Raw genomic sequence first — 24,200 nt, forward strand, 5'->3', positions numbered from 1 at the left:
CTAAAATCAGAAGGGGAGTCAGTTTAAGACTTTTCTAAAAAGACTCAGGCATAATTTTTTCAGGAAAAGACCTAAAAATGAATCATAATGCAGAAAGTTCCCAAGAATGCAGCACGCAGAGACCAGAACCTCAGCTCGAGAGACAGAAATGAGCGATCGTAGCGTTCGGCTCTCCTTTGCTAGGACCGTCAGACAGCTGTGCTGCCTCCATGACTTTCGCTGTTTCCAGTGGGTGTGGCTGTGCCACTCCAGGACCTGTACCCACATCTGAGGCTTTAGCACTAGGAACTTCCAATAGGAGAGATGGTGCAAGGTGTGTCTTTCTGAGGCTGGGTTGCCCCATCAACACCATCTTTTCTAGTGCCATCCATTCACCTGCAAAGCTCACAATTTCAGTTTTCTCTACGGCCTACATTTTCATCATCCATTCATAAACTGAAGGGCATCTAGGTTGTGTCCATTTTTTGGCTGTTGGGAATGCAGCAGCAGTAAACATGGCTTGCAGGTATCTGTGGAGTAGGATATGAAGTCTTTGGGGCATTATGCCAAGTGGTATGATGGATTGTATGGTTGACTTGGTTTTAGCTCTTTGAATTCTGCACACTGATTTCCATGGTGGCTGCAGCATCTGCAGTCCCACCAGCAGTGAAGGAGACTTCCCCCACATCCTCCAGCATGTGTTGTCCTTTGTCTTGTTGATCTTTGTGGTTCTGACTGGTGTGAGACGAAATCTCAGAGTTCTTTTGATTTGCATTTCCCTAATTACTAATTCCCTAATTACTAATGATAAACATTTTTGAGGGCTGGGGAGATAGCTCAGTGGTTAAGAGCACTGGCTGCTCTTCCAGAGGTCCTGAGTTCAGTTCCCAGCAACCACATGGTGGCTCACAACCATCTGTAATGAGATCTGATGCCCTCTTCTGGTGCGTCTGAGGACAGCAACAGTGTACTCACATACATAAAATAAATATATTAAAATTTTTTTTTGAGTTTTTTTTTTTTTTTTTTTTTTTTTTTTGTCTTTCAGACTAGGTTTCATGTAGCCCAGGCTGACCTTGAACTGATCCTTCTGCCTCTACTTGCTTACATTATGGACAATGGACATGTACCACCAGACACCAGAGTTCCTCCTATTTTTACATTAGTTTATTTTTGTTTTTGAGACAGGGTCTCAGTGTTTAGCCCGAGTTGGCTTGTAACTATTATGTAGAGCAGGCTGGCCTCTGACTCACAGAGCTCCGCCTGCCTCTGCCTCTTTAGTGCTGATTTAAAGGTGTGCACCACTGCCTCTTTCTTTAAGACAGATTTGTAGAGAAGAAAATACCAGTTTAAAGGATGTGATTTCTTATTTGTGTTAATGGTGGCCTTAGAATGTGCTAGAAAAACACTACCACAGAGTCAAAGCCCTGTGATTTTCTTTTGTTTACTATTGTGTGTATGTGCACATGCATGAACACATGTATGATATGTGAATGAGTGCCCCTGTGCACATGCTGTAGCATCCATAAATGGAGGGCTGCAGGTTACTTTCAGAAGTCCGTTCTCTTTTTCCAAGGTAGGTTCCAGAGGTCAAACTCTGGGTGGCGGCTTTGATGGCAGCTGCTATACCTGCTGACCTTCACTTCCATTCTGTGAATACTTTTAAGACTCTTGACTTCATTGTTAAGTTGCCTTATAATATACATTTAAAACTGTTTCATTGTTACTTATGTATCTATGTGTGTTTGTGTGCATGGATGTGTTTGTTGTTGTGGAGGTCAGAAGACTATGTCAGAAACCGGGAGCTCAAGGTTGTTGTGAGCTTCCTACTGTGGGTGGTGGGATCTGAACTCGGGTCCTCTACTGAGCAACAAGCCCTCCTAACCACAGAGTCACTTCCTTAGCCCCAGACACTATGCGTTATGATACCAGACAGATTTTATTATTTTGTATCCTTACCAAAAATAGCTATTTTTGGTACTTTCCCAATTAATTTTTGTTTGTTTTGGTACTAATAATGTTAAGTATAATTTGTATGTAACTTTTTTATTTTTATGAATTACTTTTTTAACTGAAGCCTATTTTTTAAATTGTGTGCACGCACACAAGCACTTGTGGCGGTCAGGGGACATTTCTTCCTTTCCCTCATGTGGAGTCCTGCAGGGCTGAGTCAGACCATTGTGCTTGTTTGCAAACTGTCTCGCTAGCCCAAGAGTTGCCCTCTGGTGTGTTTTCTCTACTTCCACTTGAGGTCTGGAGGGTCTTTTAAAAGAAGCATCTTCTGTTTTGTCTCTTTATAGGACATAGCTGTGATCTCTGCAAAGCTGACTGGTATGCAGAACAGCTTGATGATGCTCGTGGATACTCCAGACTACTCAGAGAAATGTGTGCACCTGGAGGCCCTGAAGAACAGACTGGAGGCCCTGGCCAGCCCCCAGATCGTCGCAGCGTTCACCTCTCAGTCTGTGGGTGAGTGTGGCAAGTTTCAACTGTGAGTACCTCTCTGTGTAAATATAAGGCCTGACTCATGAATCTTTAGAATAGCGTCTTGCTGATTAAATTATGTAGATTGTAGATAAATATAACCTGATGATGCTCCCATATGTTAACATTTTATACAAAGTTTCCTGATACACGGAATAGTTGGAACAGGTACCATGAAGATGGCCTCTAGGTCTCACCATTGTCATTTTCCTCACGCCACCTCCCCATGCTGAGGATGGAACCCAGGCCTGGCAAATGCCACTAAGCTTCATGCTAACCTTACGCTTGCTTTATCACAGTCCGCTGCTCCCCACTGTTTGCTTTGTTGTTGTTGATTCAGCAGCTCTGCCACTGACCTGCAGCACCAGGTCTCAGAGCTCTGTGCATTCACCTTACTTCTAAACTGCACTCCCAGCCCCGCTCTGACTCCTTTCAAAGTTCAGCATACTTTTCTCTTCATCCACAAAAATATCATCCAATCAAGGAGGGGCAGCAGTGAAGCTGTCTCACCCCCTTCCCCCTTGAACCAGCATCCTGCTTTATAGCGGTGGCTAGGCTGGAACTTGATGTATAGACCAGGCTGGTCTCTAGCTAATAGTGATTCAGCTGCCTCGGCCCCCAAGCCCAGAGACTAAATGTGTGTGGTACCATGCAGTGCTTGCTGATCTGCATAGCTGTTTGTGGCCTGTGTTCACTGCTGCTGCGTGCGTGTTAAGTGAGTTCCGTGTTCTCTTGACCTTATCTCGTCAAAGCCCTCCGAAGCCATTTCATCCGCACACTTGAGGGCCTGGCCTCAGCCTGCTTTTCTCTGTCTTTGAAGCCATCCGCAGTGATATTTTGCATTCTCTCTCCTGTTCAGCAAACATCTCCCCTTAGCTTCCTAGATGCAGCATTGGTTCTATTAATGATGGCATGTTTCTGTGACGCACTGAGGCTGGATTGAGAGTTCCGTTTCTTCAGTTTGCTTTAGGTAAAGCTGACATCAGCCTTTAGCGTTTTTTTTGGGAGTTATATTAATAAGCTACACAACTATAAACATGAATGTACAGACATTTGCACATATGAGCCCTTGTCATATGTATAAGTATCATAAAATGTCAATGTATTCAGTTTGACCATATATATATATTTTAATTGAATAAGGACATTATTGAGAGCTAAATAAAACTTTTCTAGCTTTTAAAAAGAGTTTGTAAGCTCAGCAGTGGCAGTGCACACCTTTAATCCCAGCTCTTGGGAGGCAGAGGCAGTTGGATCTCTGTGAGTTGGAGGCTAGCCTGGGCTATATAGTGAGTTCCAGGACAGCCAAGGCTATACAGAGAAATTATCTTGAAACACCAAAGAGAGAGAGAGAGAGACAGAGACAGAGAATAAGTGTGTATTTAAAGTGTATGGCATGCTAGTTTGATACACACTATAATTACTGTGATCAAGGGATCAGGCCCATCATGCACAGTTGTCCCTTTTGTTTCTGTGGTAAGAACACTAATGATCTACTCAAGTCTATAATGCATTATTATTAGCTATCATAACTGAGGTCTTCTGTTTCCCATCCCCTTCCCAGCAGCCCCCACTTTCCTTTGTTTCTTTAAGCTCAGCTGTTGAGATTCCATGTATAAATGTGATCAGACTTGCTCTCTCTCTCTCTCTCTCTCTCTCTCTCTCTCTCAACTCTGGCATGGTGTTTCCTAAGTTCTTCAATGTGGTTGCAAACAGCAAGCTTGCTTTCTGTTTGAAGGCTGAAGAGAGGGAGGTTGCTCTCCACGTGACCACCAAATTGATGGGGAGTGAACCCAGGTCCTTGTTTAGGCCAGGTAGGCCCTCTACCAGTGGGCTCCGTCCTGTCCCTGGGAGAGTGCTTTTAGTAATTAAGCTGGGACCGAAGCTTCTTGGGTAGCCAAGTACTCTTAACCTCCCATCTCTAGTGACATCACTCTCCCTCCTGAGATGCTCTCCTCCTGCTTCATGGTCAGGGCCCAAGAAAGTTGGGCCTCCCTTAGTCTGTTACTGAAGCCACGTCAAAGTTGGGGCTCCACATGGGTTGTAACTCAGCAATAGACTTCTCACCTAGTGTATACAATGCCTTGACCTTAGCCTAGCACTACCAGAAAGAACAAACCCAAACAAACATGTTTGCTTAATTTACTAGGTTTGGTAGGGGTTGTGCTTGTGGAATCTGGGGTTTTTACATGCAGAAGCATGTCTGCACAGACTATTTCACTCTTTTCATTTTTCTTGCCTTACCCGCCCTCATTAGGACTTCCAGTATCATTGGATACAACTAAGGAAAGTAGACTTGTTTCGGTCCTTGCCTTTCACAAAGTATTTTTAGGTTTACTTATTTTATATGGATGAGTGTTTGTATTTGTTTGCCTGCAGCTTGTACATGCACCATGCACATTGCCAGTGCCAAAGAGGTCAGAAGGCATTGCATCCCTTGAACTGTAACTGTGGATGGGTGTGGGCCACCACAGGGTGCTGGAACCAAACCCCAGTCAGTCCTCCGCAGGGGCAACAGATCCATTCAGCTGCCAAGCCTTGTCTACAGCCCCTGTTCTTTATCTTTACAGCTGAACTTTTTGTCAGTGGTGGCTTTGATATGACGAGGCAGTTTCCTTCTATTCCTAGATGACCGAGTGTTTTTATCCTGAAAGAGTGTTGGGTTTGTAGTTGGAGGTTAAGAGGAATTGTTGCTTTGCAAAGGGCTGGAGTTCAGTCCTAAGCAAAGCCCTCAGCTCTAGAGTATTTATTTCTCAGTGAGAATTTTTTTTTAGCAACCCATGCCTACAGATTATTAATATATTTAATCATATGTCTCCTTTCCTGGCAAAGAGAAGTGACCTGGAACTTGGATTCTGTTTATATTGAATCATAAAGTGACATATATTTGAAACAAAAGAGGAATAGAAACTCCTTTTTTTAATTGGATATATTTTATTTACACTACAAATGTTATCCCCTTTCCCAGAAACTCTTGATTATAGGAAAGCACAAAACAAAACAAACAAACAAACAAACAAACAAACAAAAAAACCCAAACCCCACAGCTGGCACAAATACTCAAAAAAAGTCCTTCCTTTAAAATTTTGTTCCAAAATTATTCTCATTTTAGAAAGCTGGTGACCCTTATTAGGCAGCTCACAATCATCTGCAGCTTCAGCTCCAGGGGACCTGAGACACAGGCACCCACATACATGTGGACGGACACACATAAATTAGAATAAAATAAGTATTTTTTTAAAAGTTGTTGAGTTTTATTTGATATTTTTCTTTTTCAGTTGAGATGGTCATTTGCCTCTCCTTGTTTTGTTAATGTAGACATTGAATTGCGTTATGTTACATTAATTTTTCGAGGGTATGATCCTTTTAATGGGCTGCTGAATTTGACTGTGTGCACTTCTGTGTGTGGGCATGCACTTTGTGTGTGTAGAAGTTAGAGGACAGCTTCTGACAGTCTGTCTGTTCTACTTTGCTGGGCAGTCTCCCTGTTTTGTTCTGCGTGCTCTAGGCTAGCTGGCTGGAGCCACACTCTCGTCTCTGTCTCCTGGGTTCAGGTGAAAACAGAGGATCAAACGTGCTTTTGCTCCATGAGCCAGCTTCCTGGCCCGACCTTGAACATTTTTTTTTTCTTTCTTTATGTGCATGTGTTGTTTGCTTGCATGTATGTCTGCGTGAGGGTGTTAGATTCCCTGGAACTGGATTCACAGATTTGAGCTTCCGTGTGGGTGCTGAAAATTGAACCTGGGTCCTCTGGAAGAGTAGCCGGTGCTCTTAACCACTGAGATATCTCTTCAGCCTTGACTGTGAACTTCTGATTCTCCTGTTTCTACCTCCTGAGTGATTTCAAGTGTACACAGTTTTCTGTTGTGCTTAGGGTCAAGTCCCTTCCTTCTGTCCTCTCTTTTTGGCTTTTTTTTTTTTTCCCAGACAGGGTTTTGCTATGTAGCACTGTCTGGCCAGAAACGTGCTGTGCAGACCAGGTTGGTCTCACACTTGGAGCAATCCAATGTGCCCAGCTTAGAATGTCTTTGAGGTTCACTCAGTTTTGGTAGTTTGCATGGAAGAATTTACCATTTTCATCAAGGATATCTGATGTGCTGTCTTATTATGGCCCAGAGTACTTTCCTATTATCGTTTCAGAAGTCCCGTCTTGGTTTTCACTTCTCGCTGTGCACCTTTAATCAGTCTCTCCTGTTTAAGCATTCTTGGGGCCAGCTGACCTGATTCGTCCCTTCTTTGGTTTGTCCTTTGGTTTGTTTGAGGTAGAGCCTCGCTACATCACTGTGCAGCCCTGAGTGGCCTTGAATTCTCAGTCCTCCTGCCGCTCCCCTCCCCCCTGGCCATGCTACTTAAGTGATCTGTGCACTTCCAGCAACTGTTTTGCTAATCTAGCAAGAAACGGTGACACGGGGCAGGGGATGTCACGGCCCTTGTGTAGCTTCTCGGCGTGTGGGGAAGAGATTGAGTGGCTACATAGGAGCCTGGTGCAGTAGTGCAGTGTGGTGGGCTCTGTGGAGGGGAGCTAGTAGTGCAGGTGACTGGTGAGGACTCAGGAGGCCACGCTAGATCATGACAAGCAGCAAGGCCCGCAGCAGCCAACACTGTGTTCTCGGGCGTCTGACAGGCGGCTCGCTTGCTCTCTGTCTTCCGTCCATGCAAACACTCACAGCGGCAGATTAAGTGGCTGTTTTTGTGGATCAGAACAACGGAAAGTCAGCACCACAGGTAGCTCATCTCGGTTTCCCGTCGGGCCATTGACTAAAGCCGGAAGTGCCTTTCCTCACCTCCAAAATGAGCCTGATGGATGAAATGACTTATTTTATATACTGTCAGTGACGGTTCATGTTTGGAGCAGACCAGGGAAGGGAAGGAGATGTACAGGAGAGCAGTAGGAAGGAGGAGACGGAGGCTCAGAGCCTCCAGCTTTGGTGTGCATCCTGCCCTCATCTGGTGTCCACCAGCAGCCACACGCACAGTGCACAGCACACTCTCCTGTTGCCTTTGTTTTTAGATAGGCTTTCTCTGTGTATCCCTGGACCCAGTTGACCTCAAACTCAGAGATCCACCTGCCTAGTGCTGGGATGAAAGGCATGTGCCACCCCTGCCCAGACCTTCTGTTGCTTTTCAAAAATAAAATACATTTATTATTTTATGTGTATGGGTGTTTGCTTGCTCTGGTGCACGTTTGTGCTTTGGATCCTCTAGATCTAGAGTTATATACTAATGGTTGCAAGTTGCCCTGTAGGTGCTGGGAATTGAACTGAGGTCCTCTGCAAGAGCAGCTGGTGCTCTTCCAAACCATCCCTCTAGTCTCCGGATATGTTGCTTTTTGAGACAGGATCCTGTTATGTAGTCTAGGCTGTCATCCTCCTGTCTTAGCCTCCTGGGTGTTAGGATTCCAGGCATGTGCCACCCACCATGCCTAGCTAATCTTAGCTGTATTAATGGTGCATTATTTTAAGAAGCTTAGGCACGCAGTGTCTGGTAGCTATAATCTGCCCTTATTTCTTTTGCTTATGATCCTCTTGTTTGAATTAAAGCAGTTATCTCAGTAGAGATTTCTGGATCTGGCTGACATATGTCTGAACTTATCGGTGAGTTGCTTGCCTTGGCGGCCCTGGGAAAGCTGGTAACAGTATATGAACATTTTGTGTTCTTTAGATCAATCTAAAGTATTCGTGAAGGTGTTCACTGAGATCGACAGGATGCCACAGCTCCTTGCATACTACTACAAGTGTCACAAGGTGAGCTGCTGCGAGTGACTGAGTGTGAAGGGCCCTGCCACTGGGCAAAGGTGAAGTTAGACTCTGACTCTGTTCTTTAGTCATTTTTCTTTGACTGAGTGCCAGTAGGGGGCGCTCTTGATCCACTCAGTAGATGCCTTTAGCTGTCACTTGGAACAAGGTGGTGGGTTTTCAGCCTGGATTCATTCACAGACTTAAAAACATTGTTTTAATTTGTTTTTCTTTCCGAGTTCTAAAGGAGAGTCATGTCTTAGGCTTCATTTTGCCCTCAGCAAGCTATACGAATTTCATATTTTCAAGGAGTAGACTACCAGCTTACAGCTTGCTGGGCTAACCTTAATTCCTTCAAGCACAATATTCACATTTTTGTTTGTTTTAGATTATTATGATTATTATTATGATTATTATGTGTGGTGCATATGTGCAGGCACAAGCAGGCAATGCTGCACGTGTGGGTAAGAGGACAGTGTCATAGAATCTGCTTTCCTTCCTCCTTTATGTGGGTTCCAGGGTCGCCAGGGCTCCAGAGAACTCGTTCTGCAGTGAGCCATCTTGCTGGCCCTTGCGTGTGTTTAAATCATACGGTGCAGGGCATGAAGCATCAGCACACACTTATGGCCACTGTAAAAGTTCTTCAGGGGAGTGCAGGGGGCTCTGCGGAAGCTCAGCGGCACGCTTTGGGTGGGGTCAGAGGAGACTGCTTTGCTTGGAGGCTGACAGATTCAGGCGTTAGATGTTGACCAGAGCAAGAGCCTAAGTCTTGCCTGTTTGTTTTCTGCCCCTTCTCAAGTGGCCGCGTCTCATCGGGGTACTTATGTGCTCTGGACAGTAGGCAGAAAGACGTTCTGTGGTGGCATGGGGCAGTTTTCCAGCGTCTTTTGGAGTACCTAGTAAGATACCCCTTTGCTGTGCCTCCGCAGGTTCAACTTTTAGCAGCCTGGCAAGAGCTGTGTCAGACTGACCTACCACTGGACCGGCAGCTCACCGGCCTCTACGATGCCTTGCTTGGGGCGTGGCACGAGCAAACCCAGTGGGCCACACAGGTACAGCTGGAGAACAAAGCTCATAGTAGCATGGGAATGGGGACTACTCTGGATTAAGTGTGGTTGTCACCCAAGGGGTTAAATCACAGACTTATAAGCCCACGTCAGCGAACCTTGTAGGTCTCCAAGGAAACTCTTCTTATCACTCTCCTCTTATCTTAAATAGAATCTAAGGAGACGGTGTCCCCAGTGTTCGGCTGGGGGCCCCTGGTGCCGCTGAAAGCCAGAGGCCCCCAGTCAGGTGGTGGAGAGGGCAGACTGTTTTCATCTGAGAGTTCAGGTCAAGTTCTCTTGTTCTCACTCAGAGCTGGAAGAAAAGTCTCACTTTAGAGGTGCCCTCTGAGCTGGGTGGAGTGAGGCCTAGGTTTTGAGTGGGAACCTCCCATCACTTCCTCTCTCAGTCCACAGGCGTTTGTAGCCATAGGGTATGAGCCACCCTTCCCTGTATGATGTCAGAGGCACACAGCTCTTCAGGGAGGGGAAAAGCCCATCTTACTTGGGAGTGCTGGTGGGTCAGGGCTGGTGGCTTATTTTCACAGATAGTCATGACTCCTTAGGTAATCACCTGCCACCGGCTGGAGTGAACTCTACTGTAGCTGGGGAGAACCCCTTGCGCGGGGTTATGCCATTCACACTGGCTAAAGCATTAGATCTTGCTAGGTAGCCAAGCCCTGCCTCAGACGCATGTGATCCTCCTTCCTCAGCCTCCAGGTCCCCGTCCTTGTTATTACTGTTTGAACTAACCTGATTCGGATTCAGGCTCTACGTTCCCGGGTTTAGTTACCAGTTTCCAGTGGGCCCGTCCGTCCACATTCATTCATCCTTGCCTCTTGTACACGTTCCTTATTGCAAGGATTAAAAAAAACTCGGGTCTATACATGAAGTTGTCCTGTGCCATCTAAGAAGACCCTGGGTTCTTAGCCTCGATTTTGGATTTTGGAAGGCATGTTTATTTGTACCTTTGGCTGAGATGGGTGTGACAGTCAGATGTCTGCTGAAGCTCGGGCTAGTGCAAAGTAAGGCCGGAAACGACAGGGTGAAATATATCCCTAGCCCCCTATTTCCTCCCATCATTTCCTTTTATTTTAGTGGGTGTTGGGGATCAGATCTGCAGTTTTACACATGCGTGCGAGGCCAGAACATTTTCATTGAGCTGTACTCTGGGTCATCTTTATTTTCTGTGGAGCCAGGTTTTCTTGGTTTCTCAGACTGGCCTTGAACTTTTAGTCTTTCTGCCTTGTTCTTCCTAAGTAGTTATAATTACAGGCCTGTACTAGACCCAGATTTCCCTTTCTTTTTAAAAATTGATGATTTTACAGTTTATTTTGTTACTGTTTTGAGACAAGGTCTTACTCTATAGTCTAGGTTGGCTTGAAATTCACTGTGTAGACAGGCATGGTAGTAGAGGCAGAGGCCCGTGGATTTCTGTATGTTTGAAGTCAGCCTGGTCTACATAGTGAGACCTGTTGCCGGACTCAGACCTGCCACCTCCCGAAAAATGACACAGAGACTTATTATATATAACTTAGGCCTTAGCTGATTGCCTCCCAGCTAGTTTGTTTAACTGAAATTAACCTGACTATTCTGTTCCACGTTTGCCCTGTGGCCTGTTCCCTCTCACTCAGTCGGCCACTTCCCACACCTTTTCCACTTCCATGTTGTGCTGGTGAATCTGATGTCTCTAAACTCTTCCCACAGCTCCTCACCTGTTGGCCATCAGCTCTTTATTAACCAGTCAAAATGTGGTGGAGGTGTATGTTTACAAAATCCTAAGGCTGGTAATGATCAATAAAAATAACAGTACCGAAGTCTGGTAGTACTCAATGCTCACATTTGAATGGTACAAAGACAGCTTTTCCACAGCGCATAAAAAGATTACCCCAACAAAGACCCTGTCTAAAACAAGATAATGAAATTCACTTTGGCCTTTTATTCATAGCAGTTCACCTGTTTTTGTTGTTGCTGTTGTTTTAATTGTTTTGGGGGACAGGAGACAGAGTCTAATGTATTTCTAATCCTCCTGCCTTGGTTCCCTATGTTGGATATCCTGTCTTGCCTGTTTTGTGTGTTCCTGAGGACGTTGCCTAGGCTTTGTGTAAGCACTCTATAAACTGAGCTGTATCCTCACCCCTCTCCAGTATTCTAAGTGAAACTTTTAATCTTGTTCCTGCCCTGGGGCTTGAACCCAGGGCCTCATCATCACTCACTATGAAAGAAACCTTCACCTATAAAGAGCTGAAAGATTAGTGCAGAGAACACCCCACCTGGAGGCTTTGCAGTGGACACCTTACCATGTGTGCTTTATCACACGCCTCTCCCTCTCTCGGTGACTCCCACCTGCTCATTGAGACAACTTAGTTTTTGGTTTATTTAAAGGTAATTTGCAAACATCGTTTACTTTAAAATCGTTACTTGATAATGTTGATTACATAATTTAATCTACTCTGGTGTTCTATACAGTGGAATTGGTTTTTGGACTGGTCTTTTGATGAGGCTTTTTTGATTCATGCATTGTTGTATCGTGGTTTTTTTTTTTTTAATTGCTGAATACTGTGACAGATGTGAATATATATGTTCATGTTCACAAACTCTTTCTCTCCCTCTCTATCCCCTGTCCTCTTTTTGAGACCAGACTGGCCTCAGGTTCACAGGGATTCTCCTGCTTCTGCCTCCCCCATGCTGGGATTAAATGTGGCCCGCTCCCTTTTTTTTTGATAGACACTTGGTCTGACCCTGTCCGAGGCTGTTAAAGCCACTCTGAACTTCACAAGGGATCTTTGTACTGGCGTGTAAATACCCGAGAGTACACTTGTGGGTTGAGAGGGCAGGAATACTTGTTGTAGACGATATTTTCAGACCTTTTCCAGGGTGTTCATGCACTCAGTCACACCAGTGTGCAGTCACACCAGTGTGCCAGGACTCTGCTTGCTGGGCATCCCTGCTGATGTTAGATGTCATCATTCTGTTTGATTCTAGCTTTTTGGTGGGTGTGTAGTGGCATCTCATTGTGATTTTAATTTGCATTTCCTTGGTGACTAAAGATACTGAACACCCACTCGTGTGTGCTTATTGGCTCTTTGCGTGCGTTCCTTTGTGACATGATTACCCAAGACGTCTCTTGCTTGTTTAAAAAAAGTTGAGTTATTTGTTTTTACACTGTTTAGTTTAGGAAGTTTGTTATTTTGGTTAGAAGTTCTTTCTCAAATGTTTTGTGGACACTCTCTTCCGGTCTGTAGTTTGAAAGGAGGGTTTTTGTTTGTCTGCTTGTAGGATGCTGGAAAGTGAACCCAGGGTATGCGTATGCCTAAGTGTGCTGTATTCCCAGCTCTGAGCAGATGGTCACGTATTTATTTTTTATTTACATTGCGTACCTTGTGGAAGTCAGTTCTCTCTTCTTCCAGGTGGGACTCAGGTATTGAGCTTAGGTTGTCAGACTTTGCGGTAGGCGCCCTTCTCCACAGCCATCTTGCAGGTGCAGAAGTCCAACTTATTAATATTAATTTTATTCTTATTTGTGTGTGTGTGTGTGTGTGTGTGTGTGTGTCTGCCTGTGCCACATGTGGGTGGGTGCCCGAGGAGGTCAAAGGGTGTCAGATCTCTTGGAGCTGGAGTTAGAGGCAGTTAACGTGGGTGCTGGGAACTGAGCTCGGGACCCCTGGAACAGCAGCATGTGCTCTTAACTGCTGGGCCGTCTCTCCAGCCAGGGAGTTCTGACTCTGATGAAGCCAAGCTTATCACTGCTTTTTGTTTCATACCTTAAAGCTCTGTCACCAGCTCCCAAGTTTCAAAGACATTCTTAATAGTCATTAGAAGGTCATTAGCTTTTACCCTGGGCTCTTTGGTCCATCCAAATGAGCGTTTATGTATAGTGAGGGGCAGGTCACAGGTCTTACCGTGAATTCGTCAGGCTAAACCCTACAGCCCTGGTTCCTAAGTTGGGTCTCTTAGGACTTATCCCCTACTGTGCTCTTTCCTCTTAAAGAAGTGACTGGAACCCAGGGCAGGAGGCAGAAGACATAGCTCTTTTCCAGTGACTTCTGTTTGTTAGTCTGTAGATACTTCCTCGATGGACCTCAAGTGGCATTTGTAAGTAGAGAGCTCCCTGAGTCCGTTCTGCTCAGTTCTCTCTTGCCTTGGAGTATCTACACAAAAGGGATTCTCCGGCTTCCCCTACAAAACAACGCAAGCACAAACATGATTTTAGCACCGAGGCTGGTTTCTCAGTCGTGGAAGCATAAGTGTGTCACAGACGGCATGCACGGACAGATCATATTTCATCAGTACAGAGCTCTGCTGAAGCCACAGATGGGAGGAAGGTGTCTGTAAACAGCTGATAAAGAGCTTGCATTTGGAACAGATAGAAAACTCTAAAAACGGCATAGTTAAAAAAAGAAAGGCAGGTAAACCTTTTTTTTTTTTTTTTTTTTTTTTTTTTTAACAATGGCCCAAGACTTGAACAGACACTTCACAATGGAAGATAATGCCACTAGGTAAGATTTTAAATTGTAACACCGAACATTATTGACTTTAGTAGTGATTTGGGCAGTGAGTTGATGGTGAGGGATTAGAGAAAGGTAACCACCATGGTCTGGTTCAGGATAGAGGTGATATCAGCCAGGAAGAGCTGGGCATGGCGGCTTATGCCTATAATCCTAGCACTTGGGAGGCTGAGCAGGAGACTCATGTATCGTGAGTTCCAGACCAGACTCGAGAGATAAATGTCCAAAAAGAGTAAGCAGTTGTTAAGATCTGTTCTAAGGAGTAACTGGGAGAAATGAGAGCCGAGAAGGAGAAATCCTGGGTTATCGGGAAACTACCCGAAAAAACAAGGCAGGTAAGGGCCGTGGGTGAGAGGTCACTTGGAAACATGAATTTCAGTGTGTAATGCTTTGAAGTGTTTGTTTATGTTTGTGTGGAAGTCAGAGGATGATGGCTCGTGGAGTCAGTTCTCTTCCACCGTTGTGTAAGTCTTGGGGATTAAACTAGGGTGCCAGGCTTTCAAGATGAGTACCTTCACCCACTGCCCTGGGGTGCTTTTAAATTCCAAGAGAAAGTGATCAGCAAACACAGTTGCGAGACACGCTCAGCGCACACGGGGCGGAGTGGGGTGGCCATGTGGCCATGGGAATTGCTGTGTTTCTATGGTTCTCCCTCCATCTCTGACTCCAGCAGGGTGACTCTGAGCAGAGGACAGAATAGGATCCAGGAAGTCAAGAGAAGCCCACTGAAGTGCTGTAAATTCTTGGAGAGTTTAGGAAAAAACACGAGCACATTTTGGACCATTTTTAGTGGTCTTTGGTTTATTCTGAGTTGACCTGTACATTTGCTAGTGGTCTTGGGTTTATTCTGAGCTGACCTGTACATTTGCTAGTGGTCTTGGGTTTATTCTGAGCTGACCTGTACATTTGCTAGTGGTCTTGGGTTTATTCTGAGCTGACCTGTACATTTTTTTCTTTTTCTCCTTCCCTCCATCCCGCCTTTCTTCTCATAAGAAGATCCTCAGTTTGTGAGCACCGTTCATTTTCAGGATGACACTTTCCCTGTTGAATGGTCTTGGCCTTCTTCTCTTGTCTCCAGCCAGTGCCATTGTTGTGATGCTGGCTGCACAGAAAGAGCTAGGAAGTGTTCTGTGTTAGTCTGCTGCTTGATGCCATAGCAAAAGCATGCATATCCTTAGGCTGGATAGTTTGATTTTCTTTTTTTTTTTCAGATTTGATTCTTATTTTCTGTGTTTGAGTGTTTTGTCTGAGTGTGTGTATGCATGTGCCCCATGTGCATGTAGTACCTGAAGAGACCAGAAGAGGGCGTTGTATCTTCTGGGACTGGAGTTACAGAGGGCTGTGAACTGGGAATTGAACTTGGGTCCTCTGGAAGAGCAACCAATGCCTTAACTGTTAGGCCATCTCTCTATCCTCGGACTGGGTAGTTCAAACAGCAGCAATATTGTCAGTATGTTAGAAGTTCAGGATCAAGCTGTGCTCAGGGCTGGAGTGTTCTCTTCTGACCTGTAGATGTGAGTCTCCCTCCCAAGTGTGCCCATTGTGTTGATGTCTTCTTATTATACAGCCAGGTAGACTCGGTCTCCGTGTGCTTCCGTGGTGCTTTCATTACTTCTTCAAGGTGCTGTCTCCAAACAGAGTCATATTTAAGGCATTTGGTGGTTTGGACTTTTGCATGGAATTTCAGGGAGACACAGTTCAGACTGTGAGCTGCTTCTTCAGTGTCTTGGGAAGATTGTTATAAATTCTTTGTTTGTTTTGTAGAGCTCACCAGTACTGATTTCTTTTTCTTTTTTCCTTTTTTTTAGAAGATGAGGTGGTGTGTATTGTAGGCTCTCCCTGAATTCCTAGTCTTCCTTGTACACTTGAACTGGGATTGCAGGCCTGGAGCACCAGACCATCTGTCAGGGCATTTTTGACTACCAGTCAATTTTGGGCCTTCATTCTCCTTTGGTGTGCGATTTTGGTGGCTTGAGGCTCTAGTACTGTGTCCTCGTGTTCAGGCTGCTGGTGTGTAGCTGTTCATGGTTTTCCCTTAGGGACTCAGTGCTACTGTTCCTACTTGCATGTCTGATTCTAGTAACTTGAATACTTTGTCCTGTTTCCTTAGTTTAGGTACAGGCTATCAATTTTAGAGCATTTTACAAAAACCTAGCTTTTGGTGTTGAGTCTTTGTTTTTTGGTTTATCTCTGCTTTCAAACCTCAGTAATCTTCTTCCTTTAAGTGTAGTTTCCTCTGTCTCTAGTTCTGGTTCTATAGGCGGAGTCAGACAGCCCAGCCTGGCCTCGCTTCTGTGTAGCTAAGGATGGCTCTAGCTTCTCATTTGCTTTCCTCTCTCTCTTGAGTGCCGGGTGTCCAGGCAGGAGCCAGCACACCTAGTTCTGTGCAGTGCTGGGGGTTGGAGCCATGCATGATTGATGGGCGAAAACTGGCCACTGAGCTGCAGCCCCATTCTGTAGTTTTTGTTTTTAAAGAATTATTTATTTAATAATTTTATGTATATGAGTAGTGTACTGTAGCTGTCTTCAGACACGCCAGAAGAGGGCATCGGATCCTGTTACAGATGGTTGTGAGCCACCATGTGGTTGCTGGGAATTGAACTCAGGACCTCTGGAAGAGTAGTCAGTGCTCTAACCACTGAGCCATCTCTCCAGCCCCTGTAGTTCTTTAACACATGCAGTGAGGTCACTGGTGGGAGAGCTTTATTTTTTGCATTTATAGTTGTGGGTTCTCCTCCATCTGTCTTTGCTGCGTCTTGTAGGCTTTGTTATGTTCTGCTTTAGTTACCTTTCCATTAAGGTAACGCTAAATAAAGCTTGAATTTGATTAGCTGTGTGGTTTTCCATTTCTAAGACCAGTTCTTTTCATCTCATCTCACGTTTGTACCTGTTTGGGTTATAGCAGCATCAACACAGGAGGGTGAGAGTATTTCCTAGGTGGATGTGGTCCGTTACTCAGGTTTTCTCAGGAGACCTAAGGAACAGAGAGTGGGAAGAGACCACCAGAGAACTGGGCCATCTAAACTGTCCCGAAGAGAAGGTGTGTGGGTCCTGGGTCTGTGCAGAGAAGAAAAGTGACGTGAGGCCAGGCTCTGGGCTGTGGGTGGCCCTCCTTCCAGTCTCTCCAGTGTCACCTGAGTCCCCGCTGATGACCAGCTCTAAGCTTGAGTGAGTAGGCACATGGGTCAGCGAGGAAGTGCCTGTCCATTCAGAGTTGAGCTTCTGCCACCTTCCATCCTGTTCCTGTCCAGTTTTCCCAGTGAGGGGAACTTGGGCCCTAGGGCCTATCTTGCCACCATCAGGAGACAGAGATTTGAAAGGTTCCTACCTGTGTGCCTCGGTGTGCTAATGCTCACCCCTCTCTCTTCCCCCACTGCAGGTTTTCAGGAACCCCCATGAGGTGGTGACGGTACTGCTGATTCAGACCCTGGGGGCCTTGGTGCCCTCCTTGCCTGTGTGCCTCAGTGCCGGTGTGGAGAGAGCGGGACCCGAACTGGAGCTCACCAGACTACTGGAGTTTTATGACACCACCGCCCACTTTGCTAAGGGGCTGGAAATGGCGCTGCTCCCCCATCTCCGTAAGCATTCGTGGATTTGTTTATCGTTTCTAGTAACGTGGAAGGTAAGGGGGCCAATGTTTCTCCACTCACGGGAAAGCTTTCCTATGAAAACATCGACAGCCTGGAAGCGGGGTTCAGTCAGTGCTGACCAGGAGCCTCACATACTGCGAGGCAGTGGCAGACACCCGTGTACCCGAGAGTGTAAAAGGGGCTCACTGTGGAGCCGGGAGGCGTGAGTGGCAGTGAGCTGGCAACCGGATTCAGTCAAAAGCTCAGACAGTTCAGCCCAAGCAGTAAGTTTAGGAGAACACATAGGCCAGAGAGGGGGACTTTGCAGGGCAGCAGCAGCTGCACAGGAGCCACAACAGGCCTGGAGTGACTGGGGCAGGCTGGCATTCCGGCAGCCGGTTGGGCAGAGCACAGCCTAGCCTACTTGGGTACGCACCGTGTGGGCTGCTAAGCTTTCCAGCTGTTTCCACCTCTGTAAAAAGTGTCATAAACTTCGAAGCAACGTAGACCTCCTGACACATGGCGCTGTCAAACCAGGAAATTGCTTCAAGAAGGCCTCATTCTGCCATGTGGCTGCTGTGTGTCACGGACCTCGTTTATTTAATAGTTATTCTCTTTAATTACATTGTGTTTAATTGCCTGTACATTCCAGGGGGCGTGTTTATTGTCGGAGTTCCTGATGATTCACGGGTGTTGTGGCACACTCACTGGTCAGACCTCACTTGTGGGAGACGCACAGTCATGTGGGTGGTTTCCCGAGGACTGTGATGCCCTGGTCCAGGTGGCTACAGAGTGGGCACACTGCTGGAGCAGGCTGGTTAGGGCAGGGCAAGGAGCTTTCTTAAAGACATGGGAACCACCCTCTGAAGTCAGCGAGGAAGCTTAGATTTCTAGCAATTCCTGTCGAGGCGCTAAGGGCTTCAAACTGTTGTTTGTATTGTCTTAAATCAAAAAGTGCTTTTGCAAGGATGGATGTGGTGGTGTGTCCGTTTCAGCACTCAGGAATATGTTGTGTTCAAATCCAGCCTGGGCTACATCTCAAAATGATAACTGAGCCAGATGTAGTGATGATGCCTTTAACCTCAGCACTCCAGAGGCAGGAGGATCTCTGTGTCTGAAGTTAGCTTGGTTTACACAGTGAGTTCCAGGACACAGAGAGATACACTGAGAAACCCTGTCTTGAAAAACCATACAAAGCAACACAGTCCTGGTAAAGAGAAGAAAAGCATGACAGTGATCCGTAACTTTATCATTAAGAGAGAATAGTGGTTCTGTTCTTTTCCTTCCAGCAGTTCCTGGAAGCTGAAGCTGTGCGTGCTGGAACTTACCTGTATTCCTGCTCCTTGGAAAGCTAAGGCAGGAGGATTGAGAGTTTGAGGCCAGTGGGCTGCATAGTAAATTCAAAGCCATCCTGAACAATAAAGTGAAATCCTATCTCAAAAAACCTCTGACTTGCCTCAACAGACAAACAAACAAATACATACATACACACATACATATATAGCATCTGCAAGCATTAATATAAATATGTATATACTACATATACAATATATTTAACATACTTATAAATATTTAATATATACTATATAATGTATAACTACTATATTACTGCATGAAGCATTGTATGTACTATGTCTATATTATATGCATATATCCCATACTATAATGCCCATAGTATATAAATGGTTTTTCTATTTATTGAGGCTGGGTTTCAATATCTAGCTCTGATTGGCCTGTTTGGAACTCACTATGTAGACCAGGCTGGCCTTAAACTCACAAGGATCCACTTGACTCTGTTTCTCAAGTGCTAAGATTAAAGTCATGAGCCACCATGCCCGGTACAATATTTTAAAATATTGGTTGTATATAATTCTACATTTTTTTATTTCAAAATAATATTGTATGTCTGTGTGTGTGGGGGGGTGTTCAGTTAACAAAGCCCCTTGAGGACCTGAGAGGACCTGAGCTTGGCACCAACAATCGTGAAAAGCTAGGCATGCCGTCCCATGCTTGTAACTCAGAAGACAGAGGCAGGTCCTGGGCTCCCTGGGCTCCCTTGGCAGCTTGTTTAGCCTAGTTGGTGAGCTCCAGGCCAGTGACAAACCTTGCCTCAAAGGAGGTGGATGACATTCCTGAGGATAACACCCACCATTGTCTGTCCTCTGGTTTTCACACACATTTCAAGAAGGATAATAGAATGGATATTTTCTTAGATTAGTCTTATCATAAAACATGGCTTTTAATGACTGCTTCATGAAAATGACACACTTTTTACATATTTGTTTGTTTTGAGACAGGGTCTCTACATGCCACTGGCTGTCTTAGAACTCACTATGTAGACCAGGCTGGCCTTGAACTCACAGAGATCCTCCTGTCTCTGCCTCCTGAGTGCTAGGATTAAAGACACATACCAACATTCTCAACTCTGTGGCTTGCTTTTTTTAGCTACTCTTTAAGTAAAGCCTTTACAAACTGTCTCGGGAGTTTCTGACCCATCCTTGAGGTTCTAGGAGAAGTTTAGGGTTGCAGTTGCTCTTCCAGGAACAATTTAAAGGTGCTTGTCACACCTGTGTCTTATGCTGTCCATTAAGGTGAGTGGTACACCCCCCACCCCCACCCTCGCCCTAGCCCTGCCCTCCCCAGCACTGTGACCTTTCTTCCATAATCTCACGGCTCTTAGATAATTAAAGATGTCTTACTTTAAATTTTTTACTTTGGTTGTTAATGTTTGAAAATTATATTGTAAAAGTTCCATTTTTCCTTTTGATTACTTATTCTTTATATATTCATGTGTTTGGAGACTTAATCTATTTCTCATTAATTTTTTAGAGCAATTCATTTAGAGCAATATATTATTGAGTACATTTATAAAAAGCAATAAAATATGTGAAAAATTCCTGGCAAAGAATCTATAATGCAAATGAAAGTTTCCTCTAATGGCACTGTTGGAAATTTAGTGTATGTTTCTAAAAGATTCTTATCTAGTGGACTTCCCCAGTTATCTATCAGATATGCTACTGGCACAGTTTTAACTTTTATCTTTAACTTTTTTATTATTTAATAGTTAATGCATATACAAGATACAATTTAAAACAAATGAAATACTATTCAATAGAAAGCAAGCTTAAAAAACAATTTAAGTTCCCGAATTTTTTTCTTGCTTTTATTTTTTGGTGTATATGAGTGTTTTGCCTGAATGTTATATGTATCATGTATGCGCCTGGTGCTTATAGTGAACAGAGGGGGTGCTGGGTCTGAACTAGATGTACAGATGGTTGTAAGCTGCTGTGTAGGTACTGGGAACCAAACCTAGGTCCTCTGAAAGAGCAGTGGTGATCACCACCCAGCCACCTCCAGCCTTGGGCTGATTGCACAATCATTACACCATATATATTTTATTACACCAAATCTTGACAATACAAAAAAACAGTCATCTTCCTTTCCATTAGGAATAGCATTGTGTGTTTAACTGTGAATTTGTATAGATTTGTATTGGTTTTGGCTTTTTGAGACAAGGTCTCCTATAGTTCAGGCTGTTCTTTAACTCACTGTGTAGCAGAGGGTGGCCATGAACTCTTGATCCTGCTCGGGTACTGCAGACACAGATAGGCATTATTGTGCCTAGCGTCCAGATACGTCTGCAGTAGAATGTTTTGCTGCCATTATCATACCCAAATGTTTAATACCTAGTATATAGTTTGTCTTCAGGTTTGCCAGCTCTGCAGAGGTCTTTCTAGTTGCTTCCTTTTCTGCCTTTCTCTGAGAGTCAGTTTAGTGTACACTGCACTTGGACCTCTCTATGTCCCTAATCTAAAGGCCCATTCATCTTTGTCTTCTTGTGACACTGATATCTTTGAAAAAGAGGGTTTTTCTTGTAGAATTCCCCACACCCTAGAATGCTGTCTTTTCCTCTTATTGTTTGCTTTCTATCAAACATGTCGGCATCATACACTGTACCGGTACACGAGAGCCCTGCCACATCATAGCAGGTGCCACAGCAGTTATGTGCGTCCTTATGTGCACGAGAGTCCAGGTGCCCATGGAGGCCAGAGGCACCAGATCTCTGAACTTGGAGTTAAAGGTGACTGTGAGCCACCTCATTTGGTTGGTGCTAGGGTACTGGGACCAAAATCAGGTCCTTTGAAAGAGCAGAACATATTCTTGGCTGCCAGACCATCTTTCCATCCCCGGGTTTGGTTTTTTGAGACAGTCTCGTGTAACCTAGGCTGGCCTCAAAGTCACTGTGTAGCAGAAGATGACCTGGAATGCCTCCATGGTAGGCCCTGACATGGACATGCATCATACTCCAGCCCAAGAGCTGTCACCTGAATCTGGGCTCCTACTGTGATGTGTACAGAAGCTCTGGGGCATGGTATCTGTAACACTAGTTGTGACAACACCCAAAGCCCAGAGTTCAGTTTTGTGAGAACAGTAGATTAATGTGATGTAGGCATATCAGGGAATGTTCCGGCAGAATACCTTTTCCTATTGTTTCCAGCAGCCAATTTAGATTATTACTAGTATTTTAATTTCTTTTCTTACAGAGGACCACAACCTGGTGAAAGTTGTTGAACTGGTGGATGCTGTATATGGTCCATATAAACCCTACCAGCTAAAGTACGGTGATATGGAGGAGAACAACCTTCTCATACAGATCAGCGCTGTGCCTCTGGTAATGTCTGATGACACTGCAGTTCGGCTACTAGCCATGTATCAAGCAGTCTGTGTGCTAGGCTCTTGACTGTGCATAGTGGAGGATTGGGGTGAGACCAAGTGTCTATAAAAGGGAAGAAGGAAGGAGGAAGAAGGCGGGCTGGCTTGTAATGCCTTAGGTACTCACGCAATCCAAAGATAAAATGAAGCTACCAGTGTGTTTCCTTTTTTGTTTCAAGTCAACAATCAGAAGATAAAGCAAAGCAAAACAAGCCAGAGAGACTTAGATCGTAAATCTTTGTCTCATCTACTTAGTGATTTTGCTGTAGGTTGGTCAAGGACATCTCTGTGTCAGATAGTGCTTGTTCTCAGGTTGTCTGAGGTGTCCAGCATGAGGCGAGCCACTATGAACAGTAGTTGAAGTCTGCCATCTCTAGATGACCTACCTAGAAAGTCTGCTCTTGGTTCTGTCCCTGCTCTGCAGGAAGTGTCCCCTTGGTACACTCCTTTGGAGTGTCTAATCCAGGGCAATTTATCCCTAGATATAAGACTATCAGAAGTACCAGTTTAAAGAAATGAAGAATATGAGGATGAGTGTCTTAGTTAGGGTTTTACTGCTGTGAAGAGACACCATGACCATGGCAACTCTTATAACAGAAAACACTTAATTGAACCTGACTTACAGTTTCAGAGGTTTAATTTATTATCATCATGGTGGGAAGCATGGCAGCATGCAGACAGGCATGGTCATGGAGAAGGAGCCAAGTTCTACATCTTGATCCAGAGGGCAACAGAAACAACTGTCTGACACACTGGATTTCATTTGAGCATATGAAACCTCAAAGCCCACTCCCACAGTAACACACTTCCTCCAATAAGGCCACACTCATTCTAATAAGGCCACACCTACTTATAGTGTCATTCCCTATGGGCTAAGCATTCATACACATGAGTCTATGAGGTGGGGAGCTAGAGGGGGCACCTATTCAAACCTCCACAATGCGCTAAACTTTGGCTATATTTTTATGCCAGAAGTTAATTTCTATGCAGTGTTTTCTCTCTCTCTCTCTCTCTCTCTCTCTCTCTCTCTCTCTCTCTCTCTCTCTCTCTCTCTGTCTCTCTCTGTCTCTCTCTCCCTCTCTCTCTCTCTGTGTGCATGTGTGTGTAAGCACACACACTCGTGCTTCTGTCTGTCTTGTCTATCTGTGTCTGGCCCATGCTCTTGAAGAGCCATCACCGTTGGAGTATATGTGGTTTCTTAGGTAATTTAGCCACAGATGAGTGACTTTGTTGCTCCTCCCATGTTCATGCTGGCAGGTCCTCTGTGCTAGTGCTGTCTCTGCCGTTATTTTCCAGTCTTATGAAGCTTTTGCTTATCTATATCTACTGCTCAGGAACATGGGGAAGTGATTGACTGCGTTCAGGAGCTGAGCCACTCTGTGCACAAGCTCTTTGGCTTGGCATCTGCAGCTGTTGACAGATGTGCCAAATTCACCAATGGCCTGGGGACCTGTGGACTGCTGACAGCCCTGAAATCTCTCTTTGCCAAGTAAGACTGAGGGAGCTGGGGGTGGGGAGGCAGTGCCAGGCACATTGGAGGGTCCTGTCCGTACTAATTAAGAGTGTGTTCTGTGTTTCTCTGTGAACCCTTGGGAAACATCTGTACATGAACCCAAGGGGATATTCTTAAGGACGCCCAATGGAACATCATTTGTATAGGTGGGGCATTAGAAGTTGTCAACATGTCCATCCATTGGGCTATGACTAAATACATAATTAAGAATGTCGGGTGAGCCAGGTGTGGTGTCACGTGCCTTTAACCCCAGCACAGAGGCAGAGGCAGGCAGATATCTGTGAGTTTGCGGCCAGTCAGATCTCCATAGTTCAAAGTCAGTCAGGGCTATGTGGAGAGACCCTGTCTTAAAAAACAAAAACATAAATACACACACATACACAAATTAATTAAAAATTTAAAGTAAAATTAAAAAGTGATACGAATAGCCTTTAGGTGAAAGCAACTTACAAAAAACATCCTCCATCTGTCTGAAATGCCCCAACAGTCAGATTTAAAGAGAAAATCAGAACAGGTTCCTGTTGCCTGGGAAAACCTAGGAGAGATTACTTAAGAGGTTGGGGTGTCATCGGAGGCAAAATGTGATTTTTATACATGAGGACTTTGGTTAAATACCCAATACCCCAAAAATAAAACCAAAAACGTGTTTTTGAAAG

General features: G+C 44.9%; 1 protein-coding gene across 2 annotated transcripts in view; it reads left to right on the plus strand.

Moving 5' to 3' along the window:
* The window catches only part of COG7 (component of oligomeric golgi complex 7), a 57,799-nt gene that overhangs the window by 7,236 nt on the left and 26,363 nt on the right, over positions 1-24,200 (plus strand). For both annotated transcript variants that reach the window (XM_080913292.1, XM_080913293.1), the window contains exons 4-9: positions 2,280-2,448; positions 8,125-8,207; positions 9,128-9,250; positions 17,129-17,327; positions 21,863-21,990; positions 23,366-23,520. In XM_080913292.1, coding sequence (XP_080769418.1) covers positions 2,280-2,448; positions 8,125-8,207; positions 9,128-9,250; positions 17,129-17,327; positions 21,863-21,990; positions 23,366-23,520 — 857 coding nt within the window. The remainder of the gene's footprint in view (positions 1-2,279; positions 2,449-8,124; positions 8,208-9,127; positions 9,251-17,128; positions 17,328-21,862; positions 21,991-23,365; positions 23,521-24,200) is intronic.

This window comes from Micromys minutus, assembly GCF_963924665.1.
Source record: "Micromys minutus genome assembly, chromosome: 2".
Lineage (NCBI taxonomy): Eukaryota > Metazoa > Chordata > Mammalia > Rodentia > Muridae > Micromys > Micromys minutus.